Source organism: Puma concolor, chromosome B1 (assembly GCF_028749965.1).
Source record: "Puma concolor isolate L17-30 chromosome B1, mPumCon1.1.hap2, whole genome shotgun sequence".
Taxonomy (NCBI): Eukaryota; Metazoa; Chordata; class Mammalia; order Carnivora; family Felidae; genus Puma; species Puma concolor.
In genome coordinates this window covers 96,737,430-96,757,581 of record NC_141670.1, presented here as the reverse complement: position 1 = coordinate 96,757,581, position 20,152 = coordinate 96,737,430, and the positions used below count along the sequence as shown (strand labels likewise).

The 20,152-nt window shown below is 34.8% G+C and overlaps 1 protein-coding gene across 3 annotated transcripts in view; it reads right to left on the bottom strand.

The window, feature by feature from the left end:
* Positions 1-20,152, bottom strand: part of SCLT1 (sodium channel and clathrin linker 1) — a 217,658-nt gene that overhangs the window by 164,694 nt on the left and 32,812 nt on the right. For all 3 annotated transcript variants that reach the window (XR_015250225.1, XM_086704243.1, XM_086704244.1), the window contains 2 exons: positions 8,857-8,992; positions 572-694 (listed from right to left, as the gene is read on the bottom strand). Coding sequence is in view for 2 of the 3 variants with exons in the window: in XM_086704243.1 (XP_086560369.1) it covers positions 572-694; positions 8,857-8,992 (259 nt within the window). In the remaining variant the exon portion in view is untranslated. The remainder of the gene's footprint in view (positions 1-571; positions 695-8,856; positions 8,993-20,152) is intronic.

Here is a 20,152-nt window from a genome sequence, read left to right as displayed (position 1 = left end):
GTAAGTTCATGTCAACAGAGGTATACAGCAAAAGCTTAATGTCCACTTTGACAATATAAAAATCATTCTTTGGATAGAAAGAATGCCTTAATAATCATTAAGATCTCTTCCTATTATAAAACTCTAATCTGATTAACTTATGCTAAAACACTTGATACCTATCTTAGAGGTCACATTAAGGGTGTTAATATTTTCATCTTACATGACGTTGTCACTATATTTGAGCAGGTTTCTTCACTGGCCATGATCTAATGAATAGTTTCTGTCTTAAGCAAGGTAGGAAATTAACAATATAAAAGTTTGGGGGTCCATTTATACAGAATCATCTTATACCTGCTTCTTAGAACTAAATACAGCTTCCATTGCTAATTTATATTATAAAACCTAATGTACAATAGGCACTGCTTTGACTAACTGTCCAAGAAATATCTAATCAGCAAAGATCTATTTAACATAAATAACACAATGGACACTTAGGCATTTCTCTTCAAAACTGAGTTTCTCCAGAATGAAGATATATAAGAAAACTATGAAAACTGATATGTAAGAAAACTATGAAATCCAAGATTACCTTTTGTTTTTGACTTTCAACTACATGAATCTGGGCCTCAGTCATATATTCCTGGTAAAGTCTCTGAAGTCTGTCCAACTCCTGAGAAGCAGTCTGCCAGAGTTCCACAGCCTGAGTTTTTTCCTATAAAACAAAAAGAATCAAGAATTCACTAAATTATTAGTAGGCTATTACACAGTACAAATGAATCATATTCTTTTACAGAATGAATTCTTATACATAAAGTCACGAAAATATAAATAAGACTGTGTAAAGATGGTATAGTCGTACTATTTTTGATGATATGCACTTTGTATTTTTTTTAATCTTTTTTTTTTTTTTTTCTTGTCAGGGGGAAGGGCAGGGGGAGAAGGAGAAGAGACTCTCAAGCAGGCTCCATGCTGGGCATCAATGCAGCACCCGATTCCATGACCCTGAAATCATGACTTGAACTGAAATCAAGAGTCTAGACACAACCGACTGAGCCACCCAGATGCCCTGATATGCACTTGTGTTAATAACAATTTAGAGAAGAACCCAAAAGATGAAATTTCTTATGTTGAGATTTTTTTATTATTTCATAGCTAAAATTTAACTTTTTAATTTTTTTTAATGTTTATTTTTGAGAGAGAGAGACAGAGCATGAGCAGGGGAGGGGCAGAGAGAGAGGGAGACACAGATTCTGAAGCTGGTTCCAGGCTTTGAGCTGTCAGCACAGAGCCCAATGCGGGGCTTCAACTCATGAACTATTGTTGATAGTGCTGCTGTAAACATGGGAGTGCATGTGCCCCTCTGAATCAGCATTTCTGTGTCTTTGGATAAATTCCTAGCAGTGCAATTGCTGGGTTGTACAGTATTTGTATTTTGAATTTTTTAAGGAACCTCCATACTGTTTTCCAGAGTGGCTATAACAGTTTGTATCCCCAACAGTGCAAGAGGGTTCCCATTTCTCCATATCCTCGCCAACATCTGCTGTTTCTGGAGTTAATTTTAGCCATTCTGACCAGTGGGAGGTGGTATCTCATTTGGATTGTGTTTCCCTGAGGATGAATGATGTTGAGCATCTTTTCTTTGCTTAATTTTTTTTTAATGTTTATTTTTGAGACAGAGAGACAGAGCATGAGTGATGGAGGGGCAGAAAGAGAGGGAGACACAGAAGCCAAAGCAGGCTCCAGGCTCTGAGATGTCAGCATAGAGCTTGAGGTGGGGCTTGCACTCACGAACCATGAGATTATGACCAGAGCCAAAGTGAGACGCTTAACCAACTCAGCCACTAGCATATTTTCATGTGTCTGTTTCCATCTGGATGTCTTCTTTGGAGAAGTGTCTATTCATGTCTTCTGCCTATTTCTTCACTGGATTATTTGTTTTTTGGGTGTTGAGTTTGAGATGTTCTTTATAGATTTTGGATACTAACCCTTTTTATCTGAGATGTCAATTGCAAATATCTTTTCCCATTCTGTTGGTTGTCTTTTAGTTTTCTTGACTGTTTCCTTTGCTATGCAGATGCTTTTTGTCTTGATAAGGTCCCAATAGTTCATTTTTGCTTTTATTTCCCTGCCTCTGGAGACATGTCAAATAAGAAGTTGCTGTGGCTTAGGTCAAAGACATTGGTGCCTGTTTTCACCTATAGTATTTTGATGGTTTCCTGTCTCACATTTAGGTCATTCATCCATTTTGAGTTTATTTTTGTATATGGTGTAAGAAAGTAGCCCAGTTTCATTCTTCTGCATGTTGCTGCCCAGTTCTACCAGACCCGTTGGCTAAAGAGACTTTTTTCCATTGGATACTCTTTCCTTCTTTGTTGAAGATTGGTATATTTGTGGGTCCATTTCTGGGTTCTCTATTCTATCCTATTGATCTGTGGGTCTGTTTTTATGTCAATACCATACTGACTTGATGATTACAGCTTTGTAATACAAGTTGAAGTCCAGGATTGTGATGCTCCCAATTCGTTTTCTTTTTCAACATTACTCTGGCTATTTGTAGTTTCATACAAATTTTAGGACTGTTTGTTCTAGCTCTGTGAAGAATGCTGGTGTTATCTTGAGAGGTATTGCACTGGATGTCTAGATTGCTTTGGGTAGCATCAACACTTTAACAATATTTATTCTTCCATTCCATGAGCATGGAATGTTTTTCCATTTGTTTGGATATTTTTCAATTTCTTTCATAAGCTTTCTATAGTTTTCAGCATACAGATCTTTTACCTCTTTGGTTAGGTTTATTCCTAAGTATTTTATGGTTTTTGGTGCAGTTGTAAATGGGATTGATTCCCTGATTTCTCCTTCTGTTGCTTCATTATTGGTGTATAGAAATGCAACCGACTTCTGCACATTGATTTTATATCCTGTGACTTTGCTGAATTCATGTATCAGCTTTAGCAGGTTTTTTGGTGGAGTCTTCCAGATTTTCTATGTAGAGAATCATGTCATCTGTGAAGAGTGGAAGTTTGGCTTCTTCTTTGCCAATTTGGATGCCTTTATTTGGTTTTGTTCTCTGATTGCTGAGGCTAGGACTTCCAACACTACACTGAACAACATTGGTGAGAGTGGACATCCCTGTTATTTCTGATCTCAGGGGGAAAGAGCTTGGTTTTTCTCCATTGAGGATGATATTAGCTGTGGTCTTTCCTATATGGCTTTTATGATGTTAAGATATGTTCCTTCTATCCCGAGTTTTGTGAGGGTTTTATCAAGAAAGGATGCCATGTTTTGTTGAATGCCTTTTCTGCATCTGTAGACAGGATCATATAGTTCTTATCCTTTCTTCTATTAATGTGGTGTATCACATTGATTGATTTGCAAATATTGAACCAACCCTGCAGCCTAGGAATGAATCCCACTTGTTCATGGTGAATAATTCTTTTAATGTACTATTGAGTTCGATTTGCTACCATCTTGTTGAGAATTTCTGCATCCAGGTTCATCAGGGATATTGGCCTGTCATTCTCCTTTTTAGTGGGGATTTTGGTTTTGGAATCAAGGTAAGGTAATGCTGACTTCATAGAATGAGTCTGCAAACTTTCTTTACATTTGTATTTTTTGGAACAGCTTGAGTAGAATGTCTGGTAGAATTCCCCTAGGAAGCCATCTGGCCCAGGACTCTTTTGTTGGGAGATTCTTGATAACCCATTCACTTCTTCACTGGTCTGTTCAAGTTCTCTATTTCTTCCCATTTGAGTTTTGGTAGTATATGAGTGTCTATGAATTTGTCCACTTCTTCCAGATTGTCCAGTTTATTGGCATATATAGTTTTTCATAGCATCATCTTACACTTGTACTTCTGTGGTGTTGGTTTTACTCTCTCCTCTTTTATTTGTGATTGTATCTATTTGGATCCCCTTTCTTTTCTTTTTGAAGTCTGGCTAGGGGGTTATCAATTTTTTTTATTCTTTCAAAAAGTCAGTTCTTAGTTTCATTAATCTGTTTTACTGTTTTCTTTTGGATTCTATTTATTTCTGCTCTAATGTTTATTATTGCCCTTCTTCTGCTGGCTTTGGGCTTTATTTGCTTCAGCTTTTCTAGGTGTAAGGTTAGGTTGTGTATTTGGGACCTTTCTGACTTCTTGAGATAGGCCTGAATTACAATGTATTTTCCTCTTAGGACTGCCTTTGCTGCATCCCAAAGGGTTTAGACTGTTGTGTTCTCATTTTCACTTGCTTTCACGTATTTTTAAGTTTCTTTTTAAATTTCGTTTAACCTATTCATTCTTAAGTAGGATGTTCTTTAACCTCCATGTATTTGGGGGCTTTCAAGTTTCATAGTGTTGTGATCTGAAAATATGCACGGTATGATCTCAATCTGTTTGTACCTTTTGAGGCTGTTTTGTGACCCAATATATGATCTATTTTGGAGAATGTTCCATTCTACACACTCGAGAAGAATGTGTATTTTGCTTTATTATGAAAAATTCTGAATATATCTGTTAAGTCCACCTGGTCCAATGTGTCATTCAGAGACATTGTTTCTGTACTGATTTTCTGCCTACATAATCTGTCTATTGTTGTAAGTGGTGTATAAAAGTCTCTTACAATTATGGTGTTTATCAGTAAATTTGCTTCTGTTTGTGATTAATAGATTTATATAAGTGGGTGCTTCCACACTGGGGGCATATTTACAATTATTAAAACTTCTTGGTGCAGAGAACCTTTAATTATGATATAATGCCTTTTTTGATTTGTTACAGTCTTTCTTTTCAAATCTAGTTTGTCTGATGAAAGTATGGCTACTCTGGCTTTCTTTCAACGTCCATTAGCATGATAGATGGTTCTCCATCCCCTCACTTTCAAGGAGTCTCTTGTAGGCAGCATATTGATGGCTCTTGTTTTTTTATCCATCTTGAAACCCTATGTCTTTTGATTGGGGCATTTAGTCCATTTACATTCAGAGTGATTGTTGAAAGATATGAATTTAGTGCCATTGTGTTTTCTGTAGATTTGATGTTTGTGGTGATATCCCTGGTCCTTCTGTAGTCTTTGCTGCTTTCCACACACACAGTACCCCTTAGGATCTCTTGTAGGCCTGGTCTAGTCATCACAAACTCCTCTAGTCTTCTTTTTGTCTGGAGAACTCTTTTTTTTCTCCCCTTCTATTCTGAACGACAGCTTTGCTGGATAAAGGATTCTTGGCTGCATAATTTTCCTATCCAGCATGTTGAATATTTCCTGCCACTCCCTTCTGGCCTTCCAAGGTTCAGTGGACAAGTCTGTTACTACCCTTATGTGTCAACCCTTGTAGGCTAAGGATCGTTTGTCCTTAGCTGTTTTCAGAATTCTCTCTTTATCTTTGTATATTGCCAGAGTCACTAGGATATGTCATGGTGTTGACCTGTTCTTGTTGATTCTGAAGGGAGTTCTCTGTGCCTGTTGGACTTAGATGCCTGTTTCTTTCCCCAGATTAGGATAGTTTTCAGCTATAATTTGTTCAAATAAACCTGCCCCTTTCTCTCACTCTTCTTCTTCTGGAACTCCTATGATATGGACACTCGTTTCATTTCATGGAATCACTTAGGTCTCCAATTCTCCCCTCGTGATCTAGTAATTTCCTCCCCCCTGCCTTTTTCTTTTCAGCTTATTTTCCAAAATTTTATCTTCTATTTCACCTCGTCTCTCCTCTGCTTCTTCCATTCTCGCTGTCATTGTTTCTAGTTTATTTTGCATCTCAGTTATAGCATTTTTTAATTCATCATGACTAGTTCTTAGGTCTTTGATCTCTGCAACAAGAGTTTCTCTGGTGTCTTCTATGCTTTTTTCAAGCCCAGTTGTTAGTCTTATGACTGTTATTCTAAATTCTTGTTCAGATATATTACTTATATTTGTTTTGAACAATTCTCTGGCCTTGCTTTCTTCTTGAAGAAATCTTGAATTCTCTTTTGGGGAGAATTCCTCCGTTTTGTCATTTTGGCTAAGTTTCTGTGTTTTGTGTTTTAAAAGCTTCTTCTGTGTCCTGCACCTGAGTGTACTACTATATTAAAAAGGGGTCATACCTATCCAGGCCTGGCACTCCAGGTATTTTTGGTATATGTGGTGTGCACTCTGTTGTACATTTTGGCTGCTCATCCTAGTGATCAGTACTGTGCAGAGCTCCTCTTTGCTTGTAGTGGCGGAATGTGTGGGCCTTCAACCAGATGTGCTTTAATGTTTTTGATGAAGTAACCAACTCACCCCCCAAAAAAGGAAAGAGGGTGGAAGTCTTAACCCATAAAAAGAGAAAAATGAAAAGGGAGAAAAGAAATCCAAATAGAGAATCAAAAAACTATAAGGCTAAATTCAGGGAGAGAGAGAGGAAAATAAAGAAGAAGAGAGAAGGTGGAAAAAGAACAGAATAAAAATGACTAATAATATATTATATATATATATATATAATATATTATTATTTATACACACACACACATATATAAGAATTGTATATAAGAATTGACCAAAAACAAATCAGAAACTTTGAGCCTGATTCCAAAAGAAACATAAAAGAGGGAAGAGAAAGAAAAAGAAAAGAATAAAGGAAAACAAACGGAAAAACAAACAAAAAGAAACACTTGTGTGTTGGTGCCGGGGACCAGTGGCTGTGCTGGTCTGGAGGAGAGGCCAGCTGTGTTGTATCAGTCAGTCTTCCTCCATTAAGTAAGCAGTTGCCATATGGGCAGAGTTTGGTGTAAGCTGGTCTCGCCTCCACTAGGGGCCACTGAGGTGCTCTCTTAAGTCCCACTGTGTTGGTGTTGGTGTTGGGGAGAAAAATGTCAACCCCCCAATCTCTCTTCCCTGGACTGGGTATCTCAACCCACACTGTTCAGGCAGTCCTCACAGAATAGTTAGGGGAGTCAGCTTGCCCTGATCCACAGTTCCTGCACCTTCTAAGTGCTCAGCTGGGATTCATAACCCAAAGTCTCAAAGGACCCAGCTCAGTGGGACTCCTTTTCCCCGTTCTGGAGTAGAGCCACCCGACCCTGCTGATTTAAAAGGCCTCTGGCTGGCACCTGCAGGGTCTCTTTTCCTTGGGGAGGCAATATACCGTCTTCACAAAGTACTCCAAGAAGGGGACTGTTCTCTCCCAGTACTCCTCTGAGATTCTACACCATGCTATGTGCTTTGGAGCTGGCTTCCTCCTCCCCAGAAGCATGAGCCAAGGCTTCCAGCTTGGTTCCACAGAAAGCCACGCACTTTTGAAATCTCCTTGTTTCAGCTTCTAAGGCTTTTTTGCGAAATAGAACCTGGTACTCTCCATATTTTTTGTTCCCCAGTCTGTGGTCCAGAGAAGTTTTCCTTTTGTGCTAATTTGACATTGGAATTTCACAGCCCCTCTCTTTCTCTCCCTTTTTTCTCTCCACAGAAGGGGTTCCCTCCCCTCTGTGCCTATGCCGTTTTATCTCCCCCAATTCACATACATGTACTTGGAATCTGCCAAGCTGTCTCCCTGCAACTGTGGAGATACTTCTGCCACTCTGCATATCTATTTCCTGGATGTTCAAGTGATCTGACCGAAATAGAGCTATGTTTGAGGGACAAGGAAAATCCCAGTCCCCTTACTTCTCTGCCATCTTAACTTCTCCCTCTCCAATTTCTAGTTCTTGTTTTTCAGTTTTACTGAAGTATGATTGACAAATAATCATTGTATATACTTAAGGTATGTTAACAGAGGGTTGTTTTACATATGGTCTACCACAATCTATTAAGGACTACTGAGAATTGTACATTGTGCATCAGCTTTTGCTACCTGGTTAGAAAGCATTCATAAGCTTCAATTAATTTTCATTCATTTCTATATAAATATTTAGAAATCCTGATAATACTAGTTTGAACAGAGTAAAGAGCATGCTTTTTCAAATTCCTTCCCTTTACACATTAAAAAAATAAAATCAGAGTTAAATACATGCTCCTTTATCAAGGTACATATAGCCTGCCTGATTAAATTCTCAATTTCACAAGTATAAAAATTTTAAAACCAAATTTCTAGGATATAAAAAAAGTGATTTTTCATGGATAACTATAAAATCAAAATCACAATAATTTGTAATCTCCATTTATAAATGAGGAAACTGAGGCACGTAAGTAGAAAGTAGAATGAGATTCAAATCCATACAAGTTATGAGATGCCTAGAATAGAAAATTATAAATTAAAATTAAACTCCTTTATGTATAATCACAAAAATGTTCAGTGTAGAAAACAGGATATATGTATGTATAATATATATATATATGTATACCAAATACATATATATATACGTATACCAAATACATATATATACATATACCAAATACATATATATACGTATACAAATACATATATACACATATAACAAATACATATATATACATATATATATAACAAATACATACGTGTGTGTGTGTGTGTGTGTATATATATATAAAAAACAAATATTTCAATTACTATGAGGGAGGACAAAAGGAGAGAAAGTAACTTGGAGAAGTATAATTTTGAAAAAATATAATTCTATGATCTTAGAAAACTGAAGAGAACACAGTATGAAAATAAAACACAGAAAAATGAAAAATGTAAATTTAGGTGAGTGAATAATTTTAAAAATTTTCTTGGGAATTAAAATATTTTAATAAGACATAAAAATCACATCAAAAGCTTTATGATTCAATTAAAACATACATTTTGTAACTATATAACAATTAGGGAGGGTATATATTATACGTTTTGTTAGCTGTTAAATGTATCTTGTAGAAAATCAGTATGTATTAATTTTGCTGTTCCACTATTATCATTCATAAATAATGATTAACAGAGATTTAAAAAATTCTGTTAATTCAGAATAAAATTTTAAAAATATATGTCACTCACTTGATTGGCTAGTTGTAATTGTTCTTGAAGATTCCTGACTGTTTCATCATCTGTATATATATCATTTCCCATATCTGTGCCAAAGGGAAGGGTCTCCAGTTGCTTTTCAACAGCATCTTTTAATTCACTGTGCAACCTTCAGAAAAAAGTTAACACAATAGTAATATAAATTCATTTTACTAGCAGTAATCACTTTCAGAATCAACTAAAAAAACATTTTGGTCAGAAATCATTCTTTAAAATGAAAGTTCTTCACACAAAAGTCATTTTTAAGTAGCCCTCAAAAATTAGAAGTTTTAATCACCATTAAATACTGCACTACAAGTGTAAAAATATAACAATTTCAAACGCACTAAATTGTCATAATTAATTCAAGCATAATTCAGTTTGTCCTAGAAAGATTTAAATTTTTCAAACAGGTAAAATTCAGATATTACACCCTATTAATTGATGAAAAAGCCATTCAGAAATGTAAATACAACAATGGTTTCATCTAGTCAATTAAAAGGAAATGTGATATAAAATTCTGTAGAATTATTTATTTTTTCCATTGCATTTCATAAATCTCAGTTGACTTACTAGATCCAGTTAATAAACAGAATAAAATTGTTGCTGGTTATGAAATTAAGACTATTAGTAGAGGCACAGTATTCAGCTAGAGCATAACTCTGAAAGCCTTAAATTCAATTTTAATGTTAACATTAAAGTAAATTACACATATGTATTATGTTTTAAACAGCTACCAAAAAAAAAGTTATAGAAAGGTACATCTAAAAAGACAGATTAAGTGTTTTATTTTAAAACCTAAGAGGAAGAAAAAAAAAATTGTAATATCGGAGAAACTGAAAACCCTTAACTCATACAATTATAAGCAGAAATGTCATTTATAATAAACATATCTCATGGCAAGTTTCCCAAAGAAACTGCATCCACCTATTTAAAATAAAGACAATTGGGGCGCCTGGGTGGCTCAGTCGGTTAAGCATCCGACTTCGGCTCAGGTCACGATCTTGCGGTATGTGATTTCGAGCCCCGCGTTGGGCTCTGTGCTGACTGCTCAGAGCCTGAAGCCTGTTTCAGATTCTGTGTCTCCCTCTCTCTCTGACCCTCCCCCGTTCATGCTCTGTCTCTCTCTCTCTCAAAAATAAATAAACGTTAAGAAAAAATTTGACAATAAAATAAAGACAATTATCTACTGATATTAAAAAATCTCCATTGAAACTAGAAAACTTCAATTTAATATTTAGAATATATTTACTGAAAACAAAGTTCATCAAACACAGTTTGGATAATTTAGGAACAACAAGAAATTACTCCCTAAGGAAAGTACAGAATTTGCTAATTATTTCCTAGTTAAAAATTTTAAAAGTATTTAGAATTATCAATAACACAAAGGTTCATATTTTAAAATATTTCTAGTATTTTATGTTTTTCACTTTTATTCAATTTTTAACTCTAGTTCTAGTATAGTTAACAGTGTTATATTAGTTTCAGGTGTACAATATAGGAATTCAACAACTGCATACATTACTCAGTTCTCATCACAAGTGCACTCCTTAATCCCCATCATCTATTTCACCTATCCCCCCACCCATCTCCCCTCTGGTAACCACCAGTTTGTTCTCTATAGTTAAGGGTCTGTTTCTTGGTTTATCTCTTTTTCTCCCCACTGTTCATTTGTTTTGTTTCTTAAATTCCATGAGTGAAATCATACAGTATTTGTCTTTCTCTGACTCATTTCGCTTAGCAACTCTAGCTCCATCCATGTCACTGCAAATGGCAAGATTTCATTCTTTTTTTTATGGCTCAATAATATTACGTTGTCTTTATCTACAACATCGTTTTTATCCATTCATCTATGAATGGACACTTAGGCTGCTTCTATAATGTGGCTACAGTAAAAAATGCTACAATAAACACAGGATGCCGCATATTATCTTTTAGAATTAGCGTTTTTGTATTCTATGGGTAAATACCCAGTATTATTATTATTGGATGGTAGGGTAGTTCTATTTTTACTTTTTTGAGGAACTTCCATACGGTTTTCCACAGTTGCCGCACCAGCTTGCGCTCCCACCAACAGTGCACAAGGATTCCACATCACTGCCAGCACCTGTTTCTTGTATTTTTGATTTTAGCCATTCTGACAGGTATAAGGTGATATCTCATTGTAGTTTTGATTTGTATTTCCCTGATGATGGGTGATGTTGAGCCTCTTCAGATGTTGGGCATCTGTATGTCTTTTTTGAGGAAATATCTGTTAATGTTGTCTGCCCAGGTTTTTTTTTTGTTTTTTGGGTTTTTTTTTTTTGGCTTTTAGGTTTACTTATTTGAGAGAGAAAGAGAGAGTGAGCATGAGCAAGGGAGGGGCAGAGACAGAGAGAGGGAGTGAGAGAATCCCAAGCAGCCTCCACACTTACCACAAAGGCTGACATGGGGCTCGATCTTGCAAACTGTGAGATTATGAACTGAGCCGAAATCAAGAGTCAGACGCTTAACAGACTGAGCCACCCAGATGCCCCAATATGTTGAAATTTAATATAATTACTACTATTTGGGGGCTTACATCTACTATCTTAGTATTTGCTTCCAATGTGCCCTATTTTGATTTTCTCTCCTTTAATGCTTTCTTTTATTTTAAAAAATGTGTTTATTTTAGATGACTCTATTTAAAAAAGACTTAATTGTTTAGCAGTTTTAGGTTCATAGCAAAAGTGAGCAGAAAGTACAGATTCCCTAATATATCCCTTGACCCCCTTGCCATGACCTCCCCCACTATCAACATCCCCCACCAGAGTGGTACATTTTTGCAACTGGTAAACCTACACTGACACCATTACCCAAAGTCTATAGTTTACATTATGGTTCACTCTTAGTATTATAAAACATTCTATAATGACGTGTATCCATCACTATAGCAGCTTACAGAACGGTTTCACTGCCCTAAAAATCCTATGTGCTCTGCCTTTTCATCCCTCTCTTCCTTCACTTCCCTCCCCGCAGCTCCTGGCAACCACTGATCATTTTATCATCTCCATAGTTTTGCCTTTTCTAGAACGTCATGTAGTTGGAATGATACAATATGTAGCCTTTTCAGACTGACTGCTTTCACTTAGTAATATGTTTAGGGTTCCTCCATATCCTCTCATAGCTTCATAGTTCATTTCTTAATATTGCTGAGTAATATTCCATAGGCTGGATGTACTACAGTTTATTTATCCATTCACCTATTGAAGGACATCTTGGTTGTTTCCAAGTTTTGGCAATTGTGAATAAAGGCAGTATAAACATTCATGTGCAGGTTTTTGTGTAGACATAAGTTTCCAATTCCTTTAGGTAAATACCAAGGAGTATGACTGCTGAATTGTTGTAGTAAGATGATGTTTCATATTTTAAGAAACCACCAAATGGTCTTCCTAGGTGACTGTACATTTTGCTTTCCCACCAGCAATGACTAAGAGTTCCTGTTGTTCTATATTGGTTACTTTTTATTATTCTATTTTTCTACTTTATTAACTTGGCAGTTATATGATACTTTACTTTCACTGTCTACCCTAGAGATTAAAACACACACAGAGAATTAACAAAACTCTAAAATAAATAAGTATTCTATTGCTTTTGGGCAATGCTGAAACCTGAGAATACCTTAACTGTATTTACCCTTTTCCCAAATTTATGATATTGCTGCTTTGTATTTTAATTCCCTACAAATACTTTAGAAACATTATTATTGTTTCAGAATAGTTAATGTGATATTCATTACACTTTCTCCCTTAGTTACCCTTTCCCCTCTTTTTGTAGAATATCCTTTTAGGATTTTAATTTTGCTACTGGTAATTTTTTCAATTTCTTTTCATCTGAAAATGTACTAATTTGACTTCTAGAAAAACATTTCACTAGATACATAATTCTAAACTAAGAGTCCTTCTTTCAGCACTTTGAAGATATTGCACTGTCTCCTGATTTCCATCATTTGTTGAGTAGTCAGTTTATGTCTTATTGCTATTTCTTTGAAGACAATTTTTCTGCTTTGAACATTTTTAAAAATGGTCTTTAAATTTGTATTTAATGTTATAGCCATGTATCTAGATATAGATTGTTTGCTTGTTTTTGTATTATCCAGCTTATGATACATGCTGTTTCCTTAACCTGCAGATTGAGGTCTCTCTGTCCTCTCTTTCTCAGGCTTAAGTTATATGAATTTTAGTTTTCACTATTTCCCTTATGTCTCTTACATTATTTCCTGTATTTTTCTATCTCCTCGTCTCTGTGATCTTCACTCTGAATATTTCCTTCAGACTTGGACTGTATTCCATTAATTCCCTCTTCAGTTATGTCTTACTTCATTACCATATGTTTTCAGTTCTGAATTTGTTTGGTTCCTTTTTTAGAGTTCCCTATCCCCTTATCAACATTCTCAAAATTTTGTCTGTTTTCACTGAACATATTAAGCATAGTTATTTTAAAGGCCAATCCTGTGGATTTTTTTATATTGTCTATTATTTATCATTGTTTAAAACTATGCTCTTTAAGATATGAGCCAGATATTACATGGGGAGATATTTTGAGGCCTAGCAATAATGTTATCTTCCTATAAAATGGTCTTCCTTTTTTTTTTTTTTTTCTTCTACATGTGGCTAGCGGCATTATCGATCTCTGAACAGAGATTCAGGTAATTCCAAGCTATGTTTTAGATCTTTTCAGGACTACTAGATTTTTGGGGTCACTCTTACTCATAGGGTACCCCAACCCAATGCCTAAAAGCTTACTGAGCCACTGAGCCTCTAATCTGATGGGCTCTGACTTTCCATTTGAATCTCTCTAGCTCTGTTAATTTGTTTCAAGCCCCATTTTTCAACCTTTGCCTACTCCAGGATAATGAGATATACCTATGAAGGCAGCTCCAAATGCAGGCTCATATCCCTGGATTTCATTATTTTCCTGGTCCTTCCCTAGAATTCTCCAATGAGTTCATTTAAACAGATCTGACTGTTGTCAAATATCTGTCCCAATTTCCTAGTTTTTGTCTAGAATTTCTCGTTTTTGTCAGAAGGAGTCTGATTTACCTAGTCTGCCATCATTGTAAACAAAAATCTCTAGTTCACTTATTTTCAATTTTATTTTTCAATTAATTACAAATGTTCTGAGTACTAGTTTGGCTGCATTTCACTAGTTTGATATGTTGTTCATTTTAAGAAGTTTTTAATTTTTTTAATTCTTTTCATCTCAGGAGTTAGCTGAAAACGTAGTTAAAAATTATTTGTGCCTGTTTTTTGTTATTTCAAACTTTACTGTAGGTGTGATTTATGACTCTTTAAATTTGTATCTGTGTACACGATGAGTAGGGTTTGCAGTCCATGTCTATGTTTACAAAAGTTTCATAGGCCTTTGAAAACAACAGTATATTCTTGTCGGTTGAAATGAGTGCATACAAACATATACCCACATTCTCAAACTTATTATTTGTTCTTTCCTCTATAGCCTTATGCTTATTTTTATCCTACAGACTTATTTTTGTCCTTATTTTCTTTGAAAGATAATTGTAATATATTTGTAAATGCTTATTAAATGAATTTTATCTAATTCTCCAAAGATATTAGAAATATAACTGAGAAAATAAACTATTTAATTACCACAGATTTAAGGAATTAATCTTTTTCAAAGCATTCCTTTTTTATGTTTTTTGAAAGTTAGACACTAATAATTATGTTCAACAAACATTTGAAGGGGTATTACACAGAAGATAGTAAGAGTTCTGGTTCTCATTGTATTTATTCAAATATATAATAATTAAGTCAAAATGTAAGAGCCTGAGGACAATAAAAAGAAGAAAGTTCCATTATTTTGGACAGCTTGATAGTAAGAAGAGAAATCATACAAAGCTTTGTGGAGGTAAACAATATTATCCTTATTATTAATAACTAGTAGCATTCACTTTTTCTGCTGCCACCACTTATTAGTTGATCTCTACTTTCTAGTGCAATTTCTAGAAAAAGCCAATCTTACTGGTTTAGCTAGTTGCAAAACTGATTTGCTGAGGGAACAGGTAAATATGCCACAGTTAGGAAGCTGAACAATCAGGAAGCAACTATACTTACTGCTGGTTCCAAGATCACACATTCTTAGATGAGATCTTGGGATTAGGATTACTGCCAGTTAGGATAACCTGCAGAACACCATGCTTTAGCTTCAACAGAAGTAGCTGCCCAGAATTATCGGCTCTAGAGCTACTCTACACTTGTTAGATTCTCAACCACAAAAACAGACCTCAGATACTGCTTCTCTTCCTACTTATCTCCTAATTTAGATCTCTTAGAAGTACTTATTGTTAGCAGAACCTAATTCATATCCTGAACTAGATTTCAGTTTTCCAGCCTCTTGCACTACAGGAATACACACTTAAAAGAGGTTGGAACAGCCAATCTATATCATAGCTGCATTACTTACTATGACTGCGCAATTTAATTAAATATGACCCAAAGTGATACACTTAACATATAAAAGAGTTGTTTTTTTCCCCCCCATGAAACCTGGACTGAAAATAAAAGGCTCAATGAAGATGAGTCATTAAAGAACTGCTAGTGAATTAAGGTAAGTAAAATAACTACAAAAACTCAGGAAAATTATAAAATCACAGAAGATCAAAAGATCAAAGGGATCTCTAAGTTTTTACTCTTCAAAGAAACAAACTGAGAATTATAAAGAATGCATTTTATAGTTTATGCATAAAAGATGCTAAAGCACTGTTCAACAGTGTTATGTATACAGTAGTAAATAGAAAAGACAAGGGTCTTGCTCTCGTGAAGGATACATTTTACTAGATAAGACAAAAAATAAGGAAGCGAATAAATAATTTCAAGTAGTAATAGGTGCCAAAAATAAAATAAAATTATATTAGAGAAAAAAGAAAAGGGAAGAGCATAGAAACAGCTAGATAATGTGGTCAGGGAATGTTTTCCTGATTAAAAAAACCTGAACAAAGGGAAGGAGACAGTGCCATGCAGATCTGAAGAAGAGCATTCTAGGCAGAAGAAACGGGTAAGGTGTTCTGTTAGAAACTGGTCTGCCAGGTTTAAGGAAGCCAAGTACGAAGGCTGGCATGACTAGAGATTAGTACTCAAAGGGAACTGTGGTAAGAGTGTATGTATGTACACATAAGTATACAAAAACAAACTCAGTTATAAAAACAGATATAGAGAAAAAAGAGACATAGCTCTGACTTTATGAGATTCAAAACCTAAATTTAAAACTTTATTAGGCTTAGGATTTGGCAAACTTCTGGGGATGGTCTTCCTTACAGTGCCTCAAGTAGCACAAGAACACCAGTATTTACCATGTAATCCCAGAGATTTTTCTTTCTCTCGTTCAAAAATAGATCAAATATATTCATCTTCTGCTATTAGAAAAATGAACCCAGTTTTAGGGTTGAGAATACCATTTTTTTGGACTACTAGTAAAAAATAATGGCTTCATTATTGCTTTCATAAACACATAAATTTCTCAAGTTTCAAAAAAACATTTAACATGTGCTCATAGGATACTGTCAACATTCATGAATGAGATGATTAGGGAAGTTGAAATCAAATTTAAAACCATACCTCTCATGTATTATTAGTCAATTATCAGTAGTCAAATTATGAGAACAAATCGATGAAAATAAGCATAAAAAACAATTCCATTTTATAATGCTATTGAAATCTTCTATATCACATATTGATAATTATAATCTTAAAAATGATAAAAATCAGACTACCAGAAAATAAAAACAGTAAAATAAATAATATGCTCAATATCATTGGTTTTAATTTATTAAATAATAACTTTATATTTCTTCCTGTTGAAGTTTTAAGTTCTAAAGCTACATTTACACCTAAATAAAAACGCAAAGACCATTTTAAATTTCAAAAAAGACTGTTGCATTAAAGACCAGATAACAGAAAGAGTTTGCAGTGAAATATCACTACATGTACCAAAGAATAGTCAACTTTTTCTGTAAAGGGCCAGACAGTAAATGTTTTAGACTCTGTGTGCCATTCACTCTCTGTTGCAACAATTCACCTCCACCAGCACAGAGCAAAAGTTGCCACAGACACAATGAATGAGTGTGGCTGTGAGCCAATAAACTTTTATTTACAAATAGAGGCAGCAGGCTAAATCTGGTCCAAAGGCTGATGTAGTTTGTGAATCCCTGACAAATGCAATTAAGTCTCTATATCAGTTAGTGTTTCTGTCTGTTTTATCACTGATGTATTCACTTGATGTACTGACCTGATTAGTACCTGGTACTTACTAAGTACTCAATAAATACTTGTAAGTGAATGAATGAATGAATGAATGAATGAATGTTTTATTTCCTTATCTAATATTAAATTGGAAGGGTAAGTGGTTCCAGATTTGTTTCAGCAGTTCAATAATATAATAAGGATCAAAGGTTTTCTCATTTTTCCCTTCTTCCAATCTTCACATCTACCCCCATGGTTACAAAAATGGCTATACCAGCCAGCTTCACATATCACTTTTAAAAATAACATGCAGCAGGAGGGAGGTAAAGCTTTCTTCTTGCCTGCCTCTCTTTTTATCAGGGAGAAAATTCTTTCCCAGAAGCTCTACAACAGACTTTCCCTTATACTTCACTGGTTAAAAGTAGGGTTACATATTCATTCCCAGACCAATCTCTGGCAAAAAGAAAATCAAACTAGTTTGAATAAAAGTTTAATAAAAGACTTATCACTTTAAAAATAAAATACTTAAATAAAAGACTTATCACTTAAAATTATGGAAGCAGTTAATTTCCCCTGAGCAAAATGACAGTGGAAGAAAATCAGAGTTAAATGAATGAAAGAAGAAAAACCGGCTCTTATGTAGGTAACAAATGATGTCTTCCATGCCCTGAATAATAACAAATAATAAAAATTAGTATTTAGAAACTTAGAAATTTAAAAATTAGCATTTAGTATTTAGAAAAATTAGTATTTAAAAAACGTAATTTTTTAAAATGCTGTACATATCTCTCCACTTAATTATCTTACCAAATTTCCTTCCTCTGTTAAGTTTTGAGGAGAAAATATGGAATTAGAGAAAAAAGGAGGATAAAACAAACAACACTATATTCTCAACATGAACTAAATTTCAAGGAAGACTTAAAAATGGAAGGGAGGAAAATAAAATATTTTTTCACCTCTCTCTTAGCCTGATTTTAAATGACTTCATTATTTCCTATTTGTAGTCAATTCCCAGAAAACATACATCCACATAAAAATGTAAATATTAAAATGTTTCCAAAACTCAATAACACAGAATTGCATACTATTATACAATCCATGTCATTGCCAGCTTCTATTATTCAGAACTGACCATGTATGAATATTTAAATATTTTCCTTAAAAGTGATAAACTCTCTTGATTTTGCAGCCCTTAATTGCAATACATAATTGAAAGTAAGATGTTGCCCTAAAAACATAAGTAAAATTCACTTTAAAACTTGATAGCATTTTCATTTTTTTTTATTAAAATTTTTTTTTTTCAACGTTTATTTATTTTTGGGACAGAGAGAGACAGAGCATGAATGGGGGAGGAGCAGAGAGAGAGGGAGACACAGAATCGGAAACAGGCTCCAGGCTCTGAGCCATCAGCCCAGAGCCTGATGCGGGGCTCGAACTCACGGACCGCAAGATCGTGACCTGGCTGAAGTCGGACGCTTAACCGACTGCGCCACCCAGGCGCCCCTTGATAGCATTTTCAAATTACTAAAAGTGCCTTTTTAATAAGCTCAGAATCTATTTTTCCCACTTTCCTATTGTACTAGGAATAAATACATTCATGAGACACAACCACATTACTGTTAAATAGGTGAAGGCAGATTTTTAAAAGACTAGCTTAAAAGACCTGGACATGAAAGGAAGTTAAATATGTTGAGTCAAATATAGGAAAAAAGATGATCTCAACCATATAATACACCTTGTCTATCCCAAGTACATTAAAATACAAGATTAATCTACATACATTGGTGATTCAAAAATCTTAGCAATGTCCTTTATTAGGAATAGCATCGCTTATTTAATAACTTTTTTGAGAAAGTATAGTAAACCTTAAAAGTTAAAATTAGAAAAACTTTTCTATGGGAAAAAACACAAATGAGGAAAACTGAAAACCCAATTAAAAGATTTATGTTACACTTTGGCAAACATTGCTGGCTTAAACATATGACGCTTTCAGAAATTAGAAGAGAGGAGAAATAGTGAAAACGTATTTTTTAAAATGTAAGGTAGAAGGTGACAAAATAGTCATAAGACATACGAATTCCGTGGGAGTTCTAGATTATTCTTGAGAGCAACATGCTTTAAAATAAATTAACAAAACTAAAAGGAAAGTGCTATATAATCTAGCAAAATGCAAACAAAAGAAAGTTAACTTTTAAAAAGCCCATGCTTTAAATGAATTTGGAACTAAAAAAATTTCATTTCTTTACTTTTTGGTCTAGTTACACAAGTTAACAACAAAAGATCTATCAGATTTCAGCCCAGGTGCATGATCTTTAAAAGTTAAAGTTAATGGGGCGTCTGGGTGGCTCTGCTGGTTAAGTGGCCGACTTAGGCCCAGGTCCTGATCTCATGGTTCATGAGTTCGAGCCCTGTGTTGGGCTCTGTGCTGACAGCTCAGGGCCTAGAGCCTGCTTCGGATTCTGTGTCTCCCTCTCTCTCGGCCCTTCCCCCCATGCATGCTCTGTCTCCTTCTCAAAAATAAGTAAACATTAAAAAAAATTTTTTTTTTAAGTTACAGTTAAGAAACTTGGGGTAGAATAAAACTTTAAATATTTTTAGCCAAAAATACGGGATCTTTATGATCATAGGCTAAGAGAGGATCTATTAGAGACACAAAGAACAACCATTAGAAAAAAGATGGACAGATTCAATTACCTTAGAATTAAAAACAAAATAGAAAATTCTGTTTATCAAACATATCAGAACCTGGGAATATATCTATGAAAATACCTATCATCTAGCATGTTGTATGGTACTGTGGCAACATTCATTCCCATTCCTTTCCATATTCCAGTCTCTATCACAGAGGCTGAAAGTCCAAAACTACAGTTCTCAGAGGTCCTTATAGCTGGAGCTGTGGGTGGGATTAAAGTATCACCAGTGAGAAGCACTTGAGGGGGATATGGAAGACAGAAGAGAGCTGAGAACATTTTTCTATTGGTAAGACAGCACACAAAACTGGACAGACATGAGTGTCACTTATAGTCAATACCCCGTGCCTCACTTTCCAATGTCAAGTCTCCAGTTTTATGGAA